The following is a 15767-nucleotide window of genomic DNA, read 5'->3' as shown; positions in this document are numbered from 1 at the left end:
AATGTTAGCAGAGAGAGAGAGAAAGAAAATATAAATATGCGTGTCACAGAAAACTAGATCTTTGTTACTTGGCGCGTAACAATTCTGTGCTTTTTCACACGTTGTGTGAAATAACGGGACAACGCAACGCGCGGCACACGAACGAAACGACTTAACAGAGAGAAACGTTACAAAATTAGCGTCAGTTTCCCAGAGTGGCATTCTCTTCAAGGAGATCCAGTCGAGTTAGAGCCACCGCGGGGCTATTGTAATCAGTCTTGACGCTCCAGCAGGAATAATTACGGCTTTCGTGAGACCCTGGGCGGTTCAAATTTGCAAATCCCGGCCTCGTTGCTCGTGAAATTTGTCGGATTAACTTTACAAATTTATCCATGCGTCTTTCTCTTTTGCCTCTCGTTCGGCCCTGGCTGAAATCCCCGACGACAAAGTCGATTATGAGGCGGCTCCTTACTCCCGCGCTTTCATTAAGAGACTTAGGATGAATCTCATTATCTATGGGATCATTTGTAAAGACTACTTTAGCATTAATTTTTTTACTTAGTATTTTAATAAATTATTTCATCTGAGCATAGAAAAAAAACTAGAGCAGCAACAACATTAGTTGCTAACAATTCATCTGGTCCGGCCAGGTCTTTTTTTCTGTGAGTAGTTTGCAAAAACACTGATTTCTTTCGTTTTCATCAATTAGATCGCGATTTTTATTCTGGATCTTTTTGGTTTTAGGTTTCGCGGCGAATTCAATTCGTGAAATACAATATTCAGTGTTGTTTACGCGTCTACCGTTGCCGTCCAGTCAATCCGTTTAGGAAAAGCGTCATTTAAATAACGCATTTTCCGTCCGGTTCGTCGATAAATATTTCTGCGGCGTGCACTCTCCGCGGAATCGATCGGGAAGTCCGCGTACGGCACGCTCGACGATAGCGCGATGTGACAGAGAAACGGAATTGCTTTTGACGGATTAACTTTTTAAACCGGTCCGCGGAGGGGATCCTTCTGATTGGTTGTTTGTTGGATAAACTCGTCGCGAATATACAGGGGGAGGTGGAGAGTTTCTATTCCGGGCGCGATTCAATCTCCGGTGTATTCCCGACAACGCAGATCTCGTTCCGTACATCTCGTAGAGATTATTGCATTATATACGCGGCTTGGTATTGCGGCAAGGAAACCGCGAGCGAGCGATCAGATAAGAAAAGGTTCACCAAGAGGTCGACATCGTTTTACAATATGTCATTAAGCGTAAGAACCAGAAATCTACTCGGAGCTTTGGATTCTCTTGACGCACGGAGAACAAGTTTTGCTATTACACGCCCAGCAAGAAAAATTTGTTGACTCTGCTGAAGTCTGTTTTGTTTCGTCAACAAAAGAACAAAACGAAAATAGCAAAATTTTCTTGCTCGTCACGTAGCAACTAATTTCTTATGCTAGTTTATCAAATCTTTTTTTTTCTGCGCGCGCACAGCGATCGCACGTATATTTTTCTCGATTTAATTTACATACGCATTCGAAAGAGAATCTGTGTCAAGAAAAAGAAAAGAAAGAAGAGATATGCTGGCAAATTGCGAAACGAGCGCGAGGCGTAGTCTTTTTCTCGTAATTTATTGCGCTTCACGAGCTGCTGCATTCGAACCACTTAACGATGCTCTTGTGCCGAGAAAGAGAGATAGCGAGTGATTGAGGATGAAGGAGAAGAAGGAGGGCGCGTTCGTGTGCAAACAACATCGGCGGAGAATATTCGGCACCGGAAAGCTATTGAACTCGCGCGCGGTTTGCCGATTTTCGTGCGGGAATCATCGACCGATCAACGATTTGCATGTCCGCCATCGAATACATCGGTTTCTCCAGATTGCGCGCTTGTGGCGAACCGACGAACACGGAATTAGTTCCAGGCCGTGCCGACGCAGCCGCACGTTCGTACGTATTTGTGTTAGCCAACCGCGAGATATTGAAGCGTGGATAACGAGACTCGAATTCGTCGGATTCGCGAGGGGACGCGAGGTCTAACGGCTTGTTAGACCAACGACATTTTCCGCTAATATCTCTAATCTCGCTCGATGATTATGCAGAATTCAATGAATATTCTCGTTAATGTCTCCTTCTGCACTGTATGTATCGAATTTTCAGCCTACCCGCAGCGACGTGAATTATTGTTGCGTCTCTAATTGGCGAATTAATCGCGAGTTCATTACAGGTTTCTTTGACATCGTTTTCATAAATAAATTACGACACGCTAAAGGAATATCGCGATATTTTCTAACGGTTACGCATCAATTTCGCGTGCGAAGATAATTGTTAAATATATCGTACCAGAAAACACACACACATGTACGTACATTTTTTTAAATACGATCGTGTAATGCAATGATTAACGAAATGTTAATCTACCGATTGACCATTAATTGTTTGCATGCACGGAAATATATTTATTTATACGAGAACATATATATAATTTATATATAATATATGAATTATATATAATAATTGGAGAATTGCGCCGAATTAGAGCAACGAACATCACGAAGGCAATATTCGATTACACGTAGATACACAGTCGGGCAGAATCACTCGTCGCCATAATGCAACAAGGTTGTGTTAACGTTCGCGCAATTAGTTTAATTTACACACGTGTGTGTCCGCGGCACCGGAAATTCTTCGCGCTTTTGGCCAATGATATGCGGAGGAACATAATGAACCAAATGTATGTAATATCGTTTTAAACACTAGCTCATCAGCGAGCTGCGGCGTGTTTGTCAACGTTGTAACAAATCAGCTGCGAATGTGCGTAGCGTCCAATAACTCTTGCAAAATCCCACCGCGCATTGACATCATGTTACCGATGTCGTTATCCACATTTCGCCCTTAACATTTTCCCGTTGTCAACCGTATCACTTCGATCTGTCAGCTGCGTAATTAGAGCGGCGAACATAAGGGGACTTCTTTTTTCCATCTCTCGCCCTCACTTTTATCAAGTGGCCGACCTGCCGACGTCGATCGCGGAGGCGGACAAAACGGATCGAGGGTGACATTTTTTTTTATGTCCCGCTCGTTTTTCACACCCACCTCGTAATATTGCCCGTCAACTTTACCAAACTCACCCCCAACTGTGTGATATCTCTGTCTCTCTTCCTCTTCCCTTTCTCCTTTCTTTCACAACCCCTGCGATACCGTCTGCTCTTTTTTTTTTTTTGTTTTCATTCCTCCGTCTCCCCCGCACGATCACCTCGCGCGCCAGACGTTTTTTTTATCACGTGTGTCGGCAATTTATTTGGCCGACCGTTCTTCCGAGAGTTGGTCATAAAAGTCGTTATACTGGCCAATCGTGTCCATCGAATGCATTTTGTTCGTTCGATCGCACGCGTGACGAGACTCCTGGATAATGTCTGGCTGGAGAAAATGACGACAAGTAAGAGAAATTGTCGTCTTTCTCCCCCCCCCCTTCCATCCTTCATCATCCTTTTTTGTGTCCAAAGAATACCGACGATGGCGTTTTTCATAAATGCCGAACGATTTTCCTGCGCTTTATTGCGATCGAGAAAAGCCGGGATTATTGGGACATTTGTCTCTTTTGTCCGCTGTTTTAGCCTCGTCACAGCAAAGCTTCATTCATCTTTATTTTCGTCCGCTCGTTGTTGGACATTTTTTTGTCAACAAAAACGTAACTCGACACGTCTTTAGAAATTCTTTGTTCCGAAACGCAACGACATTTTCGAAAGTTTACATTCAGTTTACATTCATATAGACACTTCAGAATGACTCAGGTCTGTGTCGTAATATATGAAATAAAATTTATTTATAAATAATAAACTTGAAAACTATTTCCTTCCCCGGTATCATTAACTTAATGGGTAAGGATAAACACTTTTCGTCGGTTTATTCTGTAATTGCGGCAAACTTTACGGGGGACAACTTCGCGCCATAAAGAAGAAGCGCAAGAGAAACGACGGAAGAAAACGTACACATTCGGAGGCAAGAAAATAAATATTCCAGAGAGCGAGGCGTCGACTTTTACGCGCGCATTCCCGATGTCGTCCCATGAAAATACTTTGAGCTTCACCGACGGCCTTTCTCTTCCGTTGCCGGAACAATGGCGCGACATCCACGTACGAGTCACGAAAACAAAAGACAACCGCTTTCTCACTCACGCTCCGTCTGTTTTCTAGTTACGTTGTTCCGCGTTGAACTCGGTTAACTTTCGACGCGAGTTGTCCCTCGCTCCGAGAGAGAAAACGTCGGCGCAAATCGTACGTAATTCCACTGGTACGCTCGTCGCGCAACAGTTTTATATCCGGAAGTAACATCTTCTCGATACGCGCGCGGTGGCGTAAATGGAACGGCAGCGCACGTAAAGCGGCAACCCGAGGATAATAATTCTCGCGGAGTGTACGCTACCGCGCGCGCGTTTTGTTCGCTCGAAATTGTGTTATTATTACGCGCGCATTACCGCGGCCGTTCGTTACGCGAAGCCCCGTGCCTCGTAGTCCGATTATTAAACAGTTAAGATAAGGCGATTGAATTTAATGCGATCGGGGAAAACTCAGGATGTGCTTTGCATGAATGGGGGAGTCCCCGAATGTGCTTCGCACCGCTAGTCGTTCACCAGTTCTCATAAATGTGTTGAAATAATGCGAGGTTGTAGTAAAGAATAATTAAAAACAAAAAAAAACAAAGAAACTACTTTTTTCTTAGTTTAAAAAAAAAACAATTTTATTTTTTTAGAGATCTTCGTAATTAAACCGAGAACGTCTCGGTTCAAAGTTAAAGAGAATAAATAGAGAAATATATAACTGCAAATATTCATTATCTCTTCAATTCATTTCTCGTAGTTATATTTTCTTTGATATAATTTACGCGTTGAAAATTCTTGAAGTTAAATTGCCCTTAATGTGTTAAAAATTTTAACGATTGTTAAAATTTTTAATTCACAAGATTACGCGTGATCTCAAAAGTAATTTACTTTGTTTTATTTCACTAATTTCTAAAAAATATTTTTTATTTTATTATTAGTTTTTTATTGTTACACTTTTAAAATACATCACTTTCTTTATTTGTTTCTCCAATATGTGTGTAAGATGTACATGTGTGTAGAATCATATCGTGGTTGAAAAATTCCGCGATTGGAAAAAAGCGGCGACCGGCGTTTCCCCGGCGATCGTTATCGCATACTTGCATAATTACAGCGTTCCGGCACACGTTTCAATTACCGTCACGCGATACCCGGTTTCTCGTTTCAGAGCAATTGCCAGCAGCTTTCAGTAACCCGATGTTACTTTTGCGCATACAGAAAGCACTCGGGAATAAATCGTCACGGCGAAAGAAAAATTCTCCTCCAAGTTGGCTTCGTTCTCATTTTATGTTTTACCTTTCTTTCTCGTTCCACGCGTGTCGCGTGCGCCACTTATCTGCGTGAAAACCAGCGCTCTTTCGCTTCTTATCCCGTGACGAAGTAAAACTTCCTCCCAGGAAAACACCGCACACTCCTTATCCCCGCACTATCATCATCACTGTTGTTAATTTCGTTGAATCTCGACGAGACCGAGTTCTGTGATTCGGAGAAAAACTTGTCAAAGAACTTTTTGCACTTGCAAAAATGTTTCTACTCGCAAGATATTTATTTGCCTGCAAACTTCCGTTGCGCGAGATTAATTGCAAATTAAGTCCGTATCAGTCTTCAATAGCGTTTCGAACTTTGATTTCACCGAAACGAGTGTATCTCGCTCTCAAAAGCAACACAAAAGTTTGGGCAAAAAAGTAGACTGCGTCGATCGTCTTACGTGACCGTTTATCGCACTAGCACAGAATTCACACACGGGACAAAATCTTCTTCACTGATCGCGAAGCGCAACTGATCAGAGCACCTTTTGAACACACTCGAAGGAGCGAAAATCGCCGCTCGGCCTCCACAAAAGAGAAGATCGAACGAGACGGGCTTTATCAAGACCGAAAGAGGTGCTCGCTGAAGATTCTGTGTTCGATCAAGCATCACTGTCGTCCGATCTTACACATAGTTAGACCTCCCTTCCCCCACAACTTCCGATTAGATTCGTCCGATTTGGTTTCGCTGGAAAATCCTCAATCGGTGTAGAACGGATTTTAGGAATCGTGCACACAACACAAGGAGCACAGTTTAAAATAAGAGAGAGACACTCCAGTGACGAAACGCGTATACAAAAAGAAGAAAACGCAGGAACCAACAAATTGGCACGGTAAAATCTTCCCTTTTACAAAGAGAGAGAGAGAGAGAAAGAAAAAAAGAACGGTCGTGCGCGGCGATAAAAACACTGACGGCGGAACAAGTGGAAGAGTCTCGCATCGAGCGGACGACACGTTTGGTAAGTAGAAAAAGTCAACGCCGTGTCCGGCCGTCGTTGTGGCGCGCGGCGAGCCACTGACTGCCTCCGCCAATTCCACGCCTTTCCCTGTCCACCCCTACTAGTCGCGCGCACCACCACCTACACAATCCATCCCCACCATTCGGGAGCTAGCCACCCTCTCAACGCACCCTTTCCTCAACGACCGCCGGCGCAAACGCCGCGACCCTCCTTCGTCTCTTCCGCGCGCGCGGAGGATTCGAGGCCACTGTTTCGGTCGTTCTATATGCAGGTCCCCGTCCGATGCAGTCTCGCTCCTCCTTTCGCCGAGAGAGCCTACGGGCTTTTCTACCACTTTCCATGACTTTACCTGTCCGTCCTCCGGCCCTGAGTTATAATTTAGATCTTAATCCCGAAAGAGCCCTTCCCACGAGATTGCGTATGTTTTATTAATTGGTCTATCAAGCGGAGTCGCGAGGGCCAATCTGTTAATTGATAATTATTCAAAGTAAGAAATTATTCGAGAATTTTTAACCGCGCGCTCGATGTAACCGCGATTCGAAAGACGCGTTTTCTCGGAGGAAAGAAAACAAAACAAATGCGTTCGAATTTATTTCACATCAAACGCGCGCTATTATTTTCACGCGTCGTCGGATGATGACGACGCGTAATCCCGCGACAAATTATCGCCAGGATCCGGCCCGCGCCGGAATTCCGCCTTTTCTTCCGTGTTTCTCTGTCGTTCCCGCGACGCCGTTTCCGCGCAGGTGCCGCCGCGACGCGCTGTTAATGTCGCGCGCCGGTAAATTGTATCGCGGAGGGAAACTTGATTGCGGCGACGACGCATCGACGAAATTGCGCGTTTGCACCGAAAATGGAGCCGCGTCACGAGTCACGATCGACCGTTTAACACGCCCCTTCGGCGACATTAATTCTGAAAATATACCTATAGCTACAATCGAGAGAGAAAACGCTCACAGACAGTGATTGCGTTTATCTACACAGTTGAACGTATACGAAGTAAAGAAATAATGAGAAAAAATCGTGTTTGCTTCACTACTTCCGGTTAATTTCGAGCTCACTGCTCTTAGGAAGACCTCTTATCTCGAGGGTCAGTGTGCGTGACACTTAACTTTGCGCTCGAAACTTCGTGGAAGACATTGACGTTCGATTAAACTCCGGCGGAAGAAAAACTCATTCGGCGCTCCCGGTCATCGCTCCGCGCGCCGTCCAACATCACGTATATATATATGTACGCGGTGCAAACGACGCTTCAGGTTGGGCGAAGAATATGGATGTTCGCGTTGAAGCTGGTTTGAGTTCAATCTAGCGGATGACCCGGTTTCCTACCTGGCGATTCGTAAAAAAACGAAGAAGAGAAGGTCGGCTCGCCTTAAAAAAAGCAACACGTCGTTACGTACACGGACGAAAAACGACCACGAGGAGGAGTCCGACGCGTCCAATCTCGAGGATGTAAACGGGTTTATCGAGGGGATGAGGCGGCAGCCTCCCCTCAAAGCCCTCCCACTCGTCGATACATGACGACGACACCGTCACGATGTAAATTACGCTCGAAAACGGGTCCGAAAAGGTTTCCGTACATGCGGATGACCAAATGAATTGTCGCGTTTTATACGGATGTATTCGATGGTGCGCACACGAATCTATTGCATTATATTGAAGAGTTCCGCGAACTCTTCGTCTTTCTTTCGCGGTCGATCACAGAGAAGCTCGATTAGCTATGCTAATATGTCCTTCTGGCAACATCGCCGACTTTTCTACTTTTCTGTCGCAGCATGGAATTGCTCCTTGGGGTGACGGAAAGTTTTCGCTTTCGTCCTGCTACTTAATCCGAAAATATGCAAGAAATACGCGAACTAGAAAGAGGTTTTTTTCCTTGACTTGAAGAAACGAAGTAACATATCACTAACAAGCATCTTGAACATAACTTTTGCGTCGAGATAGAATTTCCGTGTGAAACGCGTAAAAAAAAAAAAAAAAATACAAAAATTTCGAAAGCTAATTTCGGGTCCGGCGTTTCGCCGATGGCGACGTTCAAAAGAGGATAAACGGAGATGGCAAGTGGCGGACAATACAGATAAAGTGGAATCGCAATACGAAATAACAGCGGACGCAACTTGTCGTTTGTTGTCTCCCACTTATATGCGTATAAAGTAACAAAATACAAGCGGCTGCACCGGCAAAGCGCATATGCGCAGCGAGTGTAGACTTTGAGCTTTCGCCAAGCGGATTATTACAAAGCTTGCATGTAACGATGTCGTCGGTAGAGTCCGGGAGAGCGAGAAAGAGAGAGAGAGAGAGAGGAGGGAGAAGAAGAAAACGTTATACCTATCGCTATGTACATACTATTTATTGTTAACATAATTAGCGTAACTTTCCGTGACATTCAACAGCGCTCGTGCTGTTTCGAATCCAGCAAGAATACACGCTCTATGAAACTAACACAAGCAATTCCACGATAGATTGACGATTATTTCACGCGTTTATTTGTCAATTAAACAGAACAAAGAGACGACGTTAGACCTCGAAGTGCACGTGCACACCTATGTCCGCCGAAATGAAACTATTACCGCAGCTGTACGAAAAGTCACAATGATAAAGCGCCACAATAGCTACTCGAATTCACATCACGCGGCTTGTATCATCATTTGCATTGGAGTTTAACGTCAAACGTTCAATGTCAAACGCCGCGTCACGCACCTATGCGATTCTGTTGCGCGCGATCGAATATTGTATCTATCTGCCACCGCTTAGGACAAACATAATTACCCAATTTGATTTGATCTAGGAAAAAACGCTGTATCATTTACTTTGTTAACTTTTACATTGAAAAGAACCAAAACCAATGGTCAAAACATTTGTTGTAACAAGAACGTAATTAATACACATTAATATTAGAATTACACACACTTCCAACCGTGTGTATGCTCATACAGGCCTGATCTTACTTTGTTTTCCTTAAAAAATGAGCATTATAACTACACAGTCTTTGATAATTTTTACTGTTAAATTAGTATATTGCGAGAGATGGCTGTGTAGCAAGAAAGGTAACGATAGTAAATTAAAAACGAAACAATAATCATCGTATCCGCGGCAAATTAATAATGATTTATTAAATCGTAATTTTAGTGATTATTTACCATATATAATTTAGTAAATTGCTCGAGGATTGCAAAATTGTTTTTAATTTAAAATAAAAAAAAACTAAATATAAAAATTAAATATAAAACTAAATATGACAAACTAAATATAATTTAATTAGTAATAAGTATTTACTAAATATAATTAAAACATACCGTAATGTTATATGATTTTGTGATACAAAGTGCTCCAGAAAAATTTTTATGCGATAACAAACCGCGAATCAAAACAGTTTGAAAACCACTGGCAAGTACAAAGTGTAAAATGCAAAGTTTGAATGCACACACATAAAACCTGAGCACATTGTAATCTGACGATTATTACTGAGCTTTGATAGTTAGCTTTAGTACAATAGTTTCCATCAGTAGCTGCGCCGATATCGTGATTCAAGCAAATAACATAAATTCTTAATCAAATCGACTATCTGCAAGATTGCCAGTTTCTCTTCATCATGAACCTCTTACAAGATTTTCAATATCACTGGACAGAAAACATGGGTGAGCGTTCTATCAAAGTAATGTCACAAATCTCAACGACAATGCAAAAAAGACTTTATTTAATGGATATAAATAAGAGTTGTTCCGTCTAATTTTTGATTTGCAAACTTTCTCAAGTAAAGGCTAAAAAATGGTAAAACAATAGATGACACATAATGTATAAAATGTGCGGAGCATGAATATTAGCGTTACGCAAAATTGACGATATTGTGCGAATAATTAATAGAATTAATAGAATTATTAGCGATATGTGAATATTGTGCAACTTAACAAATCGTAATTGTGCGGAGTGTAAAGTTTAATCCATTCAGTGAGCCCTGCTATTTTGGATAGCACCGCGTCAACTCGATTACATCCGAAGATATTTAAATACTAATCAATCCGCATCATGTCTTTTCAATGATCCGATTGCTTTTTATTAATAATGGCAAAGTAATATTTTATTTTCTTATTTAACACACGCTAAAAGATAGAATTTTTAATATAATGAAATTTTCAGATCCACGGGTAGTCGATTTACCATTAATTGCCTCTTCCTATTACGTGCCATTAGTAATATTTTCTTATCTATATTTCGTGCTTCGCTGCGGACCACGATTCATGAAGGACAAACCGCCATATTCGCTCAAGACATTTATGCAACTGTACAATATCATTCAAATATTGGCCAACTTATATGTGGTGTACGATTCTATCGTTGCTGGTCTGTTCACAAACACGAAGCTATTGTGTCCGAAACAGGAATTTTCCTACGATTACACTCTACTAAGGGTAATCAATTACAATATAACATTAGATTATACAATTATTTTTGGTGACCAATCCGTACCGGTTTTATTGAAATAGATTCCGATTTTTAATCTTCTCAATGTTTTATACAAACGTTTTATACTTTTATACGTGCAATACTAAACTACGCGTAGAAATGTAATAGCTCTTTGTCTCCAAGCTCTTTGAGCTGCTCTTCGTGTTCTGCGGTTTTTTATTTTTTGCTTAGCAGTAGTGTTCCGAAATTAGCGACGGAAAATCTGGTCATCAATTATGTGTTTCGAATAGAATGACAAAGCGAATTACTGACGTTCGAATCGATTGACGCAGATAACTAGGAGGAGCATGTATTGGTATTTTCTGTTGAAAATACTGGACTACGTTGAAACGGGCATGTTCGTGTTGCGAAAGAAAAACAAGCAAGTGACCGGATTGCATTTGTATCATCACGTGTCCACATTGTTATTTTCATGGTTAGGCTTAAGATACATGTCGTTCGTTCCGAGTATGCTCTTCGCTATAGCTAACAGCAGTATACACGTAATTATGTATACTTATTATTACCTAGCAGCGCGCGGACCAAACGTACAAAAACTTATTTTACCTTTGAAACCATGGATAACTAAAATGCAAATGGTAAGTGTAATTGGCATTATTTTACATTGTTCGCGATAGGTTCATTTCTTTCATTTTCATTCACATTGTTTTCTTTGCTATGTATATAAATGTAATTATTATTTGAGTAACTATTCTAAAATTTTAACATTTTGCACTATTTCGTGATTTATCGCGCAAATCGAACATTACTAAGCTATTTAGGAGCTTTCCAGCTCAAATGCAAATTGAAATTTTTAAGATTTGCATTTTTCGTCGCGTTACGATGCAACTTCTTACAGAAAAGTGTGGATTCTATAGCTCAATAGTCTTACTTGGCAGTATTCGCAGTTTTGTAAATAGCTCGTAAAATACTTACGCAATATTGAAGATATAAATATTTTATTGCAGTGCTAATCGCGTTTTATTTGCAGATACAATTTGTCGCACTGATAGTGTACTCTACACAAAACTTCTTCCCCGGATGTAAAATGGCGCCGCACTGGGTCGCTGTAATTTTTATCACAAACTTAATAATAAATTTCTCACTGTTTTATAATTTCTATCAAAAAGCGTACAACAAACACAAGAAGATCAAGTAAAATAAACAATCCAAAAAATGTTATGTTTTTACATAAATGTGTAAGCTATTGTACTTTTAAACAAAAAGCTATTTTTAATAATTTATGAATTGATTATAGACACCATGTATGTTAATGTAAAGAAAAAAGTAAAGAGATGTGCGAGTTCTCGCTTTAACAAATGAGACAAAGCAGGAAAGTTGTCTCCGGAATGTATAGACTAATTGAAATAAAACAACTTTAACAAATTTCAGCTCAGCTTGAATCTATTTTTATTGATAAGAATAAAAATAAAAAGATCAATATCAAACAAAACAAGAAATTACATATATTTAAAAAAAATTACATAAATACGCAAAAATTAAATGATAACGCAAAACGTTTCGAGCTTTTTCATTCCCATGAAATTTTTTGCTAAGTATATTGCGAGTAAGTGACTTATTGTTGTTAATCGCGCGAGCGCGAATGATATTCGCGATCGGTCTAGCTGTTGCGATCAGCTGTTAGCAAGGTCGCGCCATTGATCTAGATATAAAATTAAAACAAGTCGCACGAGCAACTCAATTGATCTATTACAGAATTTTGCCTTTGCAAAGCAGAATAATAACTGTTATGAAGCACTAGGGGGGACTCAAAAATATCATTTAAACTCACTTCAATAATTTTGTTTAAAACATCGCAGTTAATTACAGATTTAATTTTTGTCTGTTATGAACGTTCCTGTGTAAATATTCATAAATGTACAATTTATTTGTTGTCTTTCTGTTCAATTTCACTTTCTATTTCTTTTGTTTTCTCTATTTATTTTTTTTATTTTTTTATCTGCATTCTTTCAGTAAATAATTTTTTTATTAATTTTTTTACAGAAAAAAATCACAAAAAATATGAAAAAATTTTAATTGTTTTTTTTGTAATATTGCAATATTTATATTCTTTGTATGAATTCTTTGTATACAGAAAACAATAATAATATAAATAACAATTAAAAACAGAAATAAACAATATCTATAATATTAACTGGTAAATAATTAAGTTTATACAGAAGAAACACAAAAAGAATTTTAAAGAATTAAAGATAGATTTATATGCAATCGAATCATATAGAAGAGAGAAAGAAGAGCATCCAGAGGAGAAGAGAAAATCTCCTAATTCGGCGGCAATCGAATCTTTTCAATTTTCTTGGTATATTTCTTTTCGTTTCTTGTTTTTTTCGCATTAACACTTATCTCGACTTTTAAAAACCTTGTATATTTATAACTTCTTAATGAATAATAATTTGAAAAATATTATTGTTTCATGAATACACGTTGTCTCTGATATCAATTCGTAATCTGCGTTAAATAGTTCTAGACAGTATCAGTGAACTGTCTTCCGACGAACATGACGTACGTCGGTTGCACATGCTTGACAGTTAACGTCAAACTTGGTGAATCGGAGAGCGACATTTTAGATTTATGCTCACGAAATATTCGGTATACAATACCACTTTGTTAATACTACGAATACAATTCGTTACGTACAGTATATCTTACAATCAAACAATGATAAAATTCTTAAAATTTAATAATAAATAAAGCACCACTTAAGAATAAAAAACTTCCATGATTAAATCCTTAGAATAAAACTCATAAAAGGAAGTCCACAAAGGCAATCCTAGCAATGTAAAACAATATAATAAAAAAGGCAAATTTATTCATTTTATTTGTGTAGGTAAGTGCAAAAGTTTGTGTCTGATTTATCATTAAAACTCAAGCAATAATTTGGCAAGTAAAACTTTTTTATTAATATCAATTGGCAAAGCATTTATATCAAATATAGTATATAACATAACTATACATTTAACATTCGAAGATGTTTTTTGTTTACATTACAACAAATATGTACCAGGCTGTTCTACCCAGATAAATATAGAGATATATAGATTTGATGTAGAAAATATTTCACAAATGGTTTTATAAACTTTGCTATTCTTCAAAGAACATTTAAAGAATTTTATTGTGACATTTGTTTTTGAATGAATAAAGATTTTAATAAACAAAATTATTACAAAACAATAAATAAAACTAAATATAACTTAACATTTTGTGTATATACAGTATAACATACATTTCCCTTTACTAACTACTTTATTTAGGAATATGAATCGGGAAATAAAATTAATACATTTTTTTTAAACTCAACTAAACTATATTTTTGAAAATATTGTTTACTGTATTTGATAGTTTCACTTTAAAAGTATAAAAATTAGTTTTATGTGTGAAAACAATTACAAAATGTGCATAAATGATTTACAATCTGTTCTATTAAATATATCGTCTAGAGTCTAAGAAATACAAAATGTAACCATATAATAAAATTTAGATCTTTTATTCTATACTATATGTATATAACACTTAATATATTATTATTATGCATCACACCATTTTTTTCACATATCTCAATAAAAATGAACAAAATGACATCTTGATATCAATTTCTTTTTTTTTTTAAGGTTTTTTCTTGTTATAAGTGTTTCTATAAAAATTATAAAACAAACATAGATATACTAATAAATTCGCAGAAAATATAGGTATAATGTGCGTTATTTTTTCTGACACTATACAATGTGGAAGTGCTGATTGCAGTACATATAATATCAATCCAATAAACTGTACCTGTAAGTTTGCAAAAAAAAGTATATAAAATAATTACATATATTCCTTATACAACATTATATATGCATTACTTATAAAAGGTAAATTATCAACCTAAATTTTAATATATACTTTTCATAAATATAAACAATTAAAATAAAACTTAAGCAATAGTTAAATAAACGTAAACAGTAAATATTATTATTCATGTGTGTGCTTAAAGTTTAATTATAAAATGTAATATATATAAAAATATACGTGTAAAAATACATAAATAAAAAAAAATATATATATATATATATATAACTATAGGTGTGTGTGTGTGTGTGTGTGTGTGTGTGTGTGTGTGTGTGTGTGTGTGTGTGTAATACATATATATTAGATCCCCAAAAAAGTTTTTCGTTTTTTAAGCGTCACCTTCAAATATACGCAAAGATGTTGATAAAAGGATTTATTCACTAAAATACTTTTCATCGCAGTTTATAACTTATCTCTTCTAGCGAGCGATAAGTTTATAAATACTACTGTAAAAGAAATGATGTTTAGAGGCAAAGAAATTGTTCAACTCTTTTTATAGTTTCTCTCGCGTTCTGAATTGTTCGAAGTGGCTGGCATTATCACGTTATATCCAATCCTCTAGATATACTGATTTATTTTCATTCACTATACATTGTATCAATCATTAGGTCTTGTCACATGTTTTCAATAATATATAATAATATATAATATACCGTTCAAACTCACCAAAAACAAAAAACTGTTTTGAGGAATTTCTATATATATAATAACTTGCCATTTGTAGTCTAGTTATATAAGGTTTGAAAGGAGATACTACTTGTTGAAGTTCTTGGCTCCATCCAGCAATAAAATAATATATGTACATGATTACGTGTATAGAACAATTAACCAAAGGTATCAGTGTCGCTCTTTCGTCTAGAATATATTTCAAATAATACCATGCAAAAAACACAACAGATATATGATGATACACGTGCAAAAATGTAACTTGATTTTGTTTCTTTCTCAATACAAATACACATGTTTCAATATAATCGAACATTTTTAGTAATAACACCCACCACATAATATTAAACATCTGAAATGCAAATTTGTTATATATGTAAATATTATGTATAAATGTTATTCCTTTTTTAAGAGACATAATACTCCAATAATAATTAGCTTATATTTATGTCCCTTAAATAAATTTAACATATTTTTTCTTAG

The 15767-nt window shown here is 37.6% G+C and overlaps 3 protein-coding genes across 19 annotated transcripts in view; 1 reads left to right on the top strand and 2 right to left on the bottom strand.

The window, feature by feature from the left end:
• Window positions 1-15767, bottom strand: part of LOC109854966 (disks large 1 tumor suppressor protein) — a 425866-nt gene that overhangs the window by 302383 nt on the left and 107716 nt on the right. The window lies entirely within an intron of this gene.
• On the top strand, window positions 9785-12165 carry LOC109854968 (elongation of very long chain fatty acids protein 4-like). Its single transcript, XM_020428664.1, has 4 exons — window positions 9785-9964; window positions 10464-10735; window positions 11063-11368; window positions 11761-12165. Exons 1-4 carry the CDS (start codon window positions 9919-9921, stop codon window positions 11926-11928), a joined length of 792 nt encoding a protein of 263 aa, XP_020284253.1. The 5' UTR covers window positions 9785-9918; the 3' UTR covers window positions 11929-12165.
• LOC109854969 (elongation of very long chain fatty acids protein 1-like) overlaps window positions 14374-15767 on the bottom strand; it is a 3507-nt gene continuing 2113 nt past the window's right edge. Inside the window, exons 3-4 of one of the 3 annotated variants that reach the window (XM_020428665.1) lie at window positions 15334-15636; window positions 14374-14561 (exon numbers count right to left, since the gene is read on the bottom strand). In XM_020428665.1, the coding sequence (XP_020284254.1) occupies window positions 14394-14561; window positions 15334-15636 (471 nt within the window). In that variant the 3' untranslated portion in view covers window positions 14374-14393. Of the gene's footprint in view, window positions 14562-15333; window positions 15637-15767 lie in introns of those variants that run through there. The other 2 variants (XM_020428666.1, XM_020428667.1) reach the window with 2 other exon arrangements.

The sequence above is a fragment of the Pseudomyrmex gracilis genome, unplaced genomic scaffold (assembly GCF_002006095.1).
Source record: "Pseudomyrmex gracilis isolate BER0280 unplaced genomic scaffold, ASM200609v1 scaffold_76, whole genome shotgun sequence".
Lineage (NCBI taxonomy): Eukaryota > Metazoa > Arthropoda > Insecta > Hymenoptera > Formicidae > Pseudomyrmex > Pseudomyrmex gracilis.
Note: the sequence above shows the minus strand (reverse complement) of the source record. Positions and strands in the feature narration are given on the sequence as shown.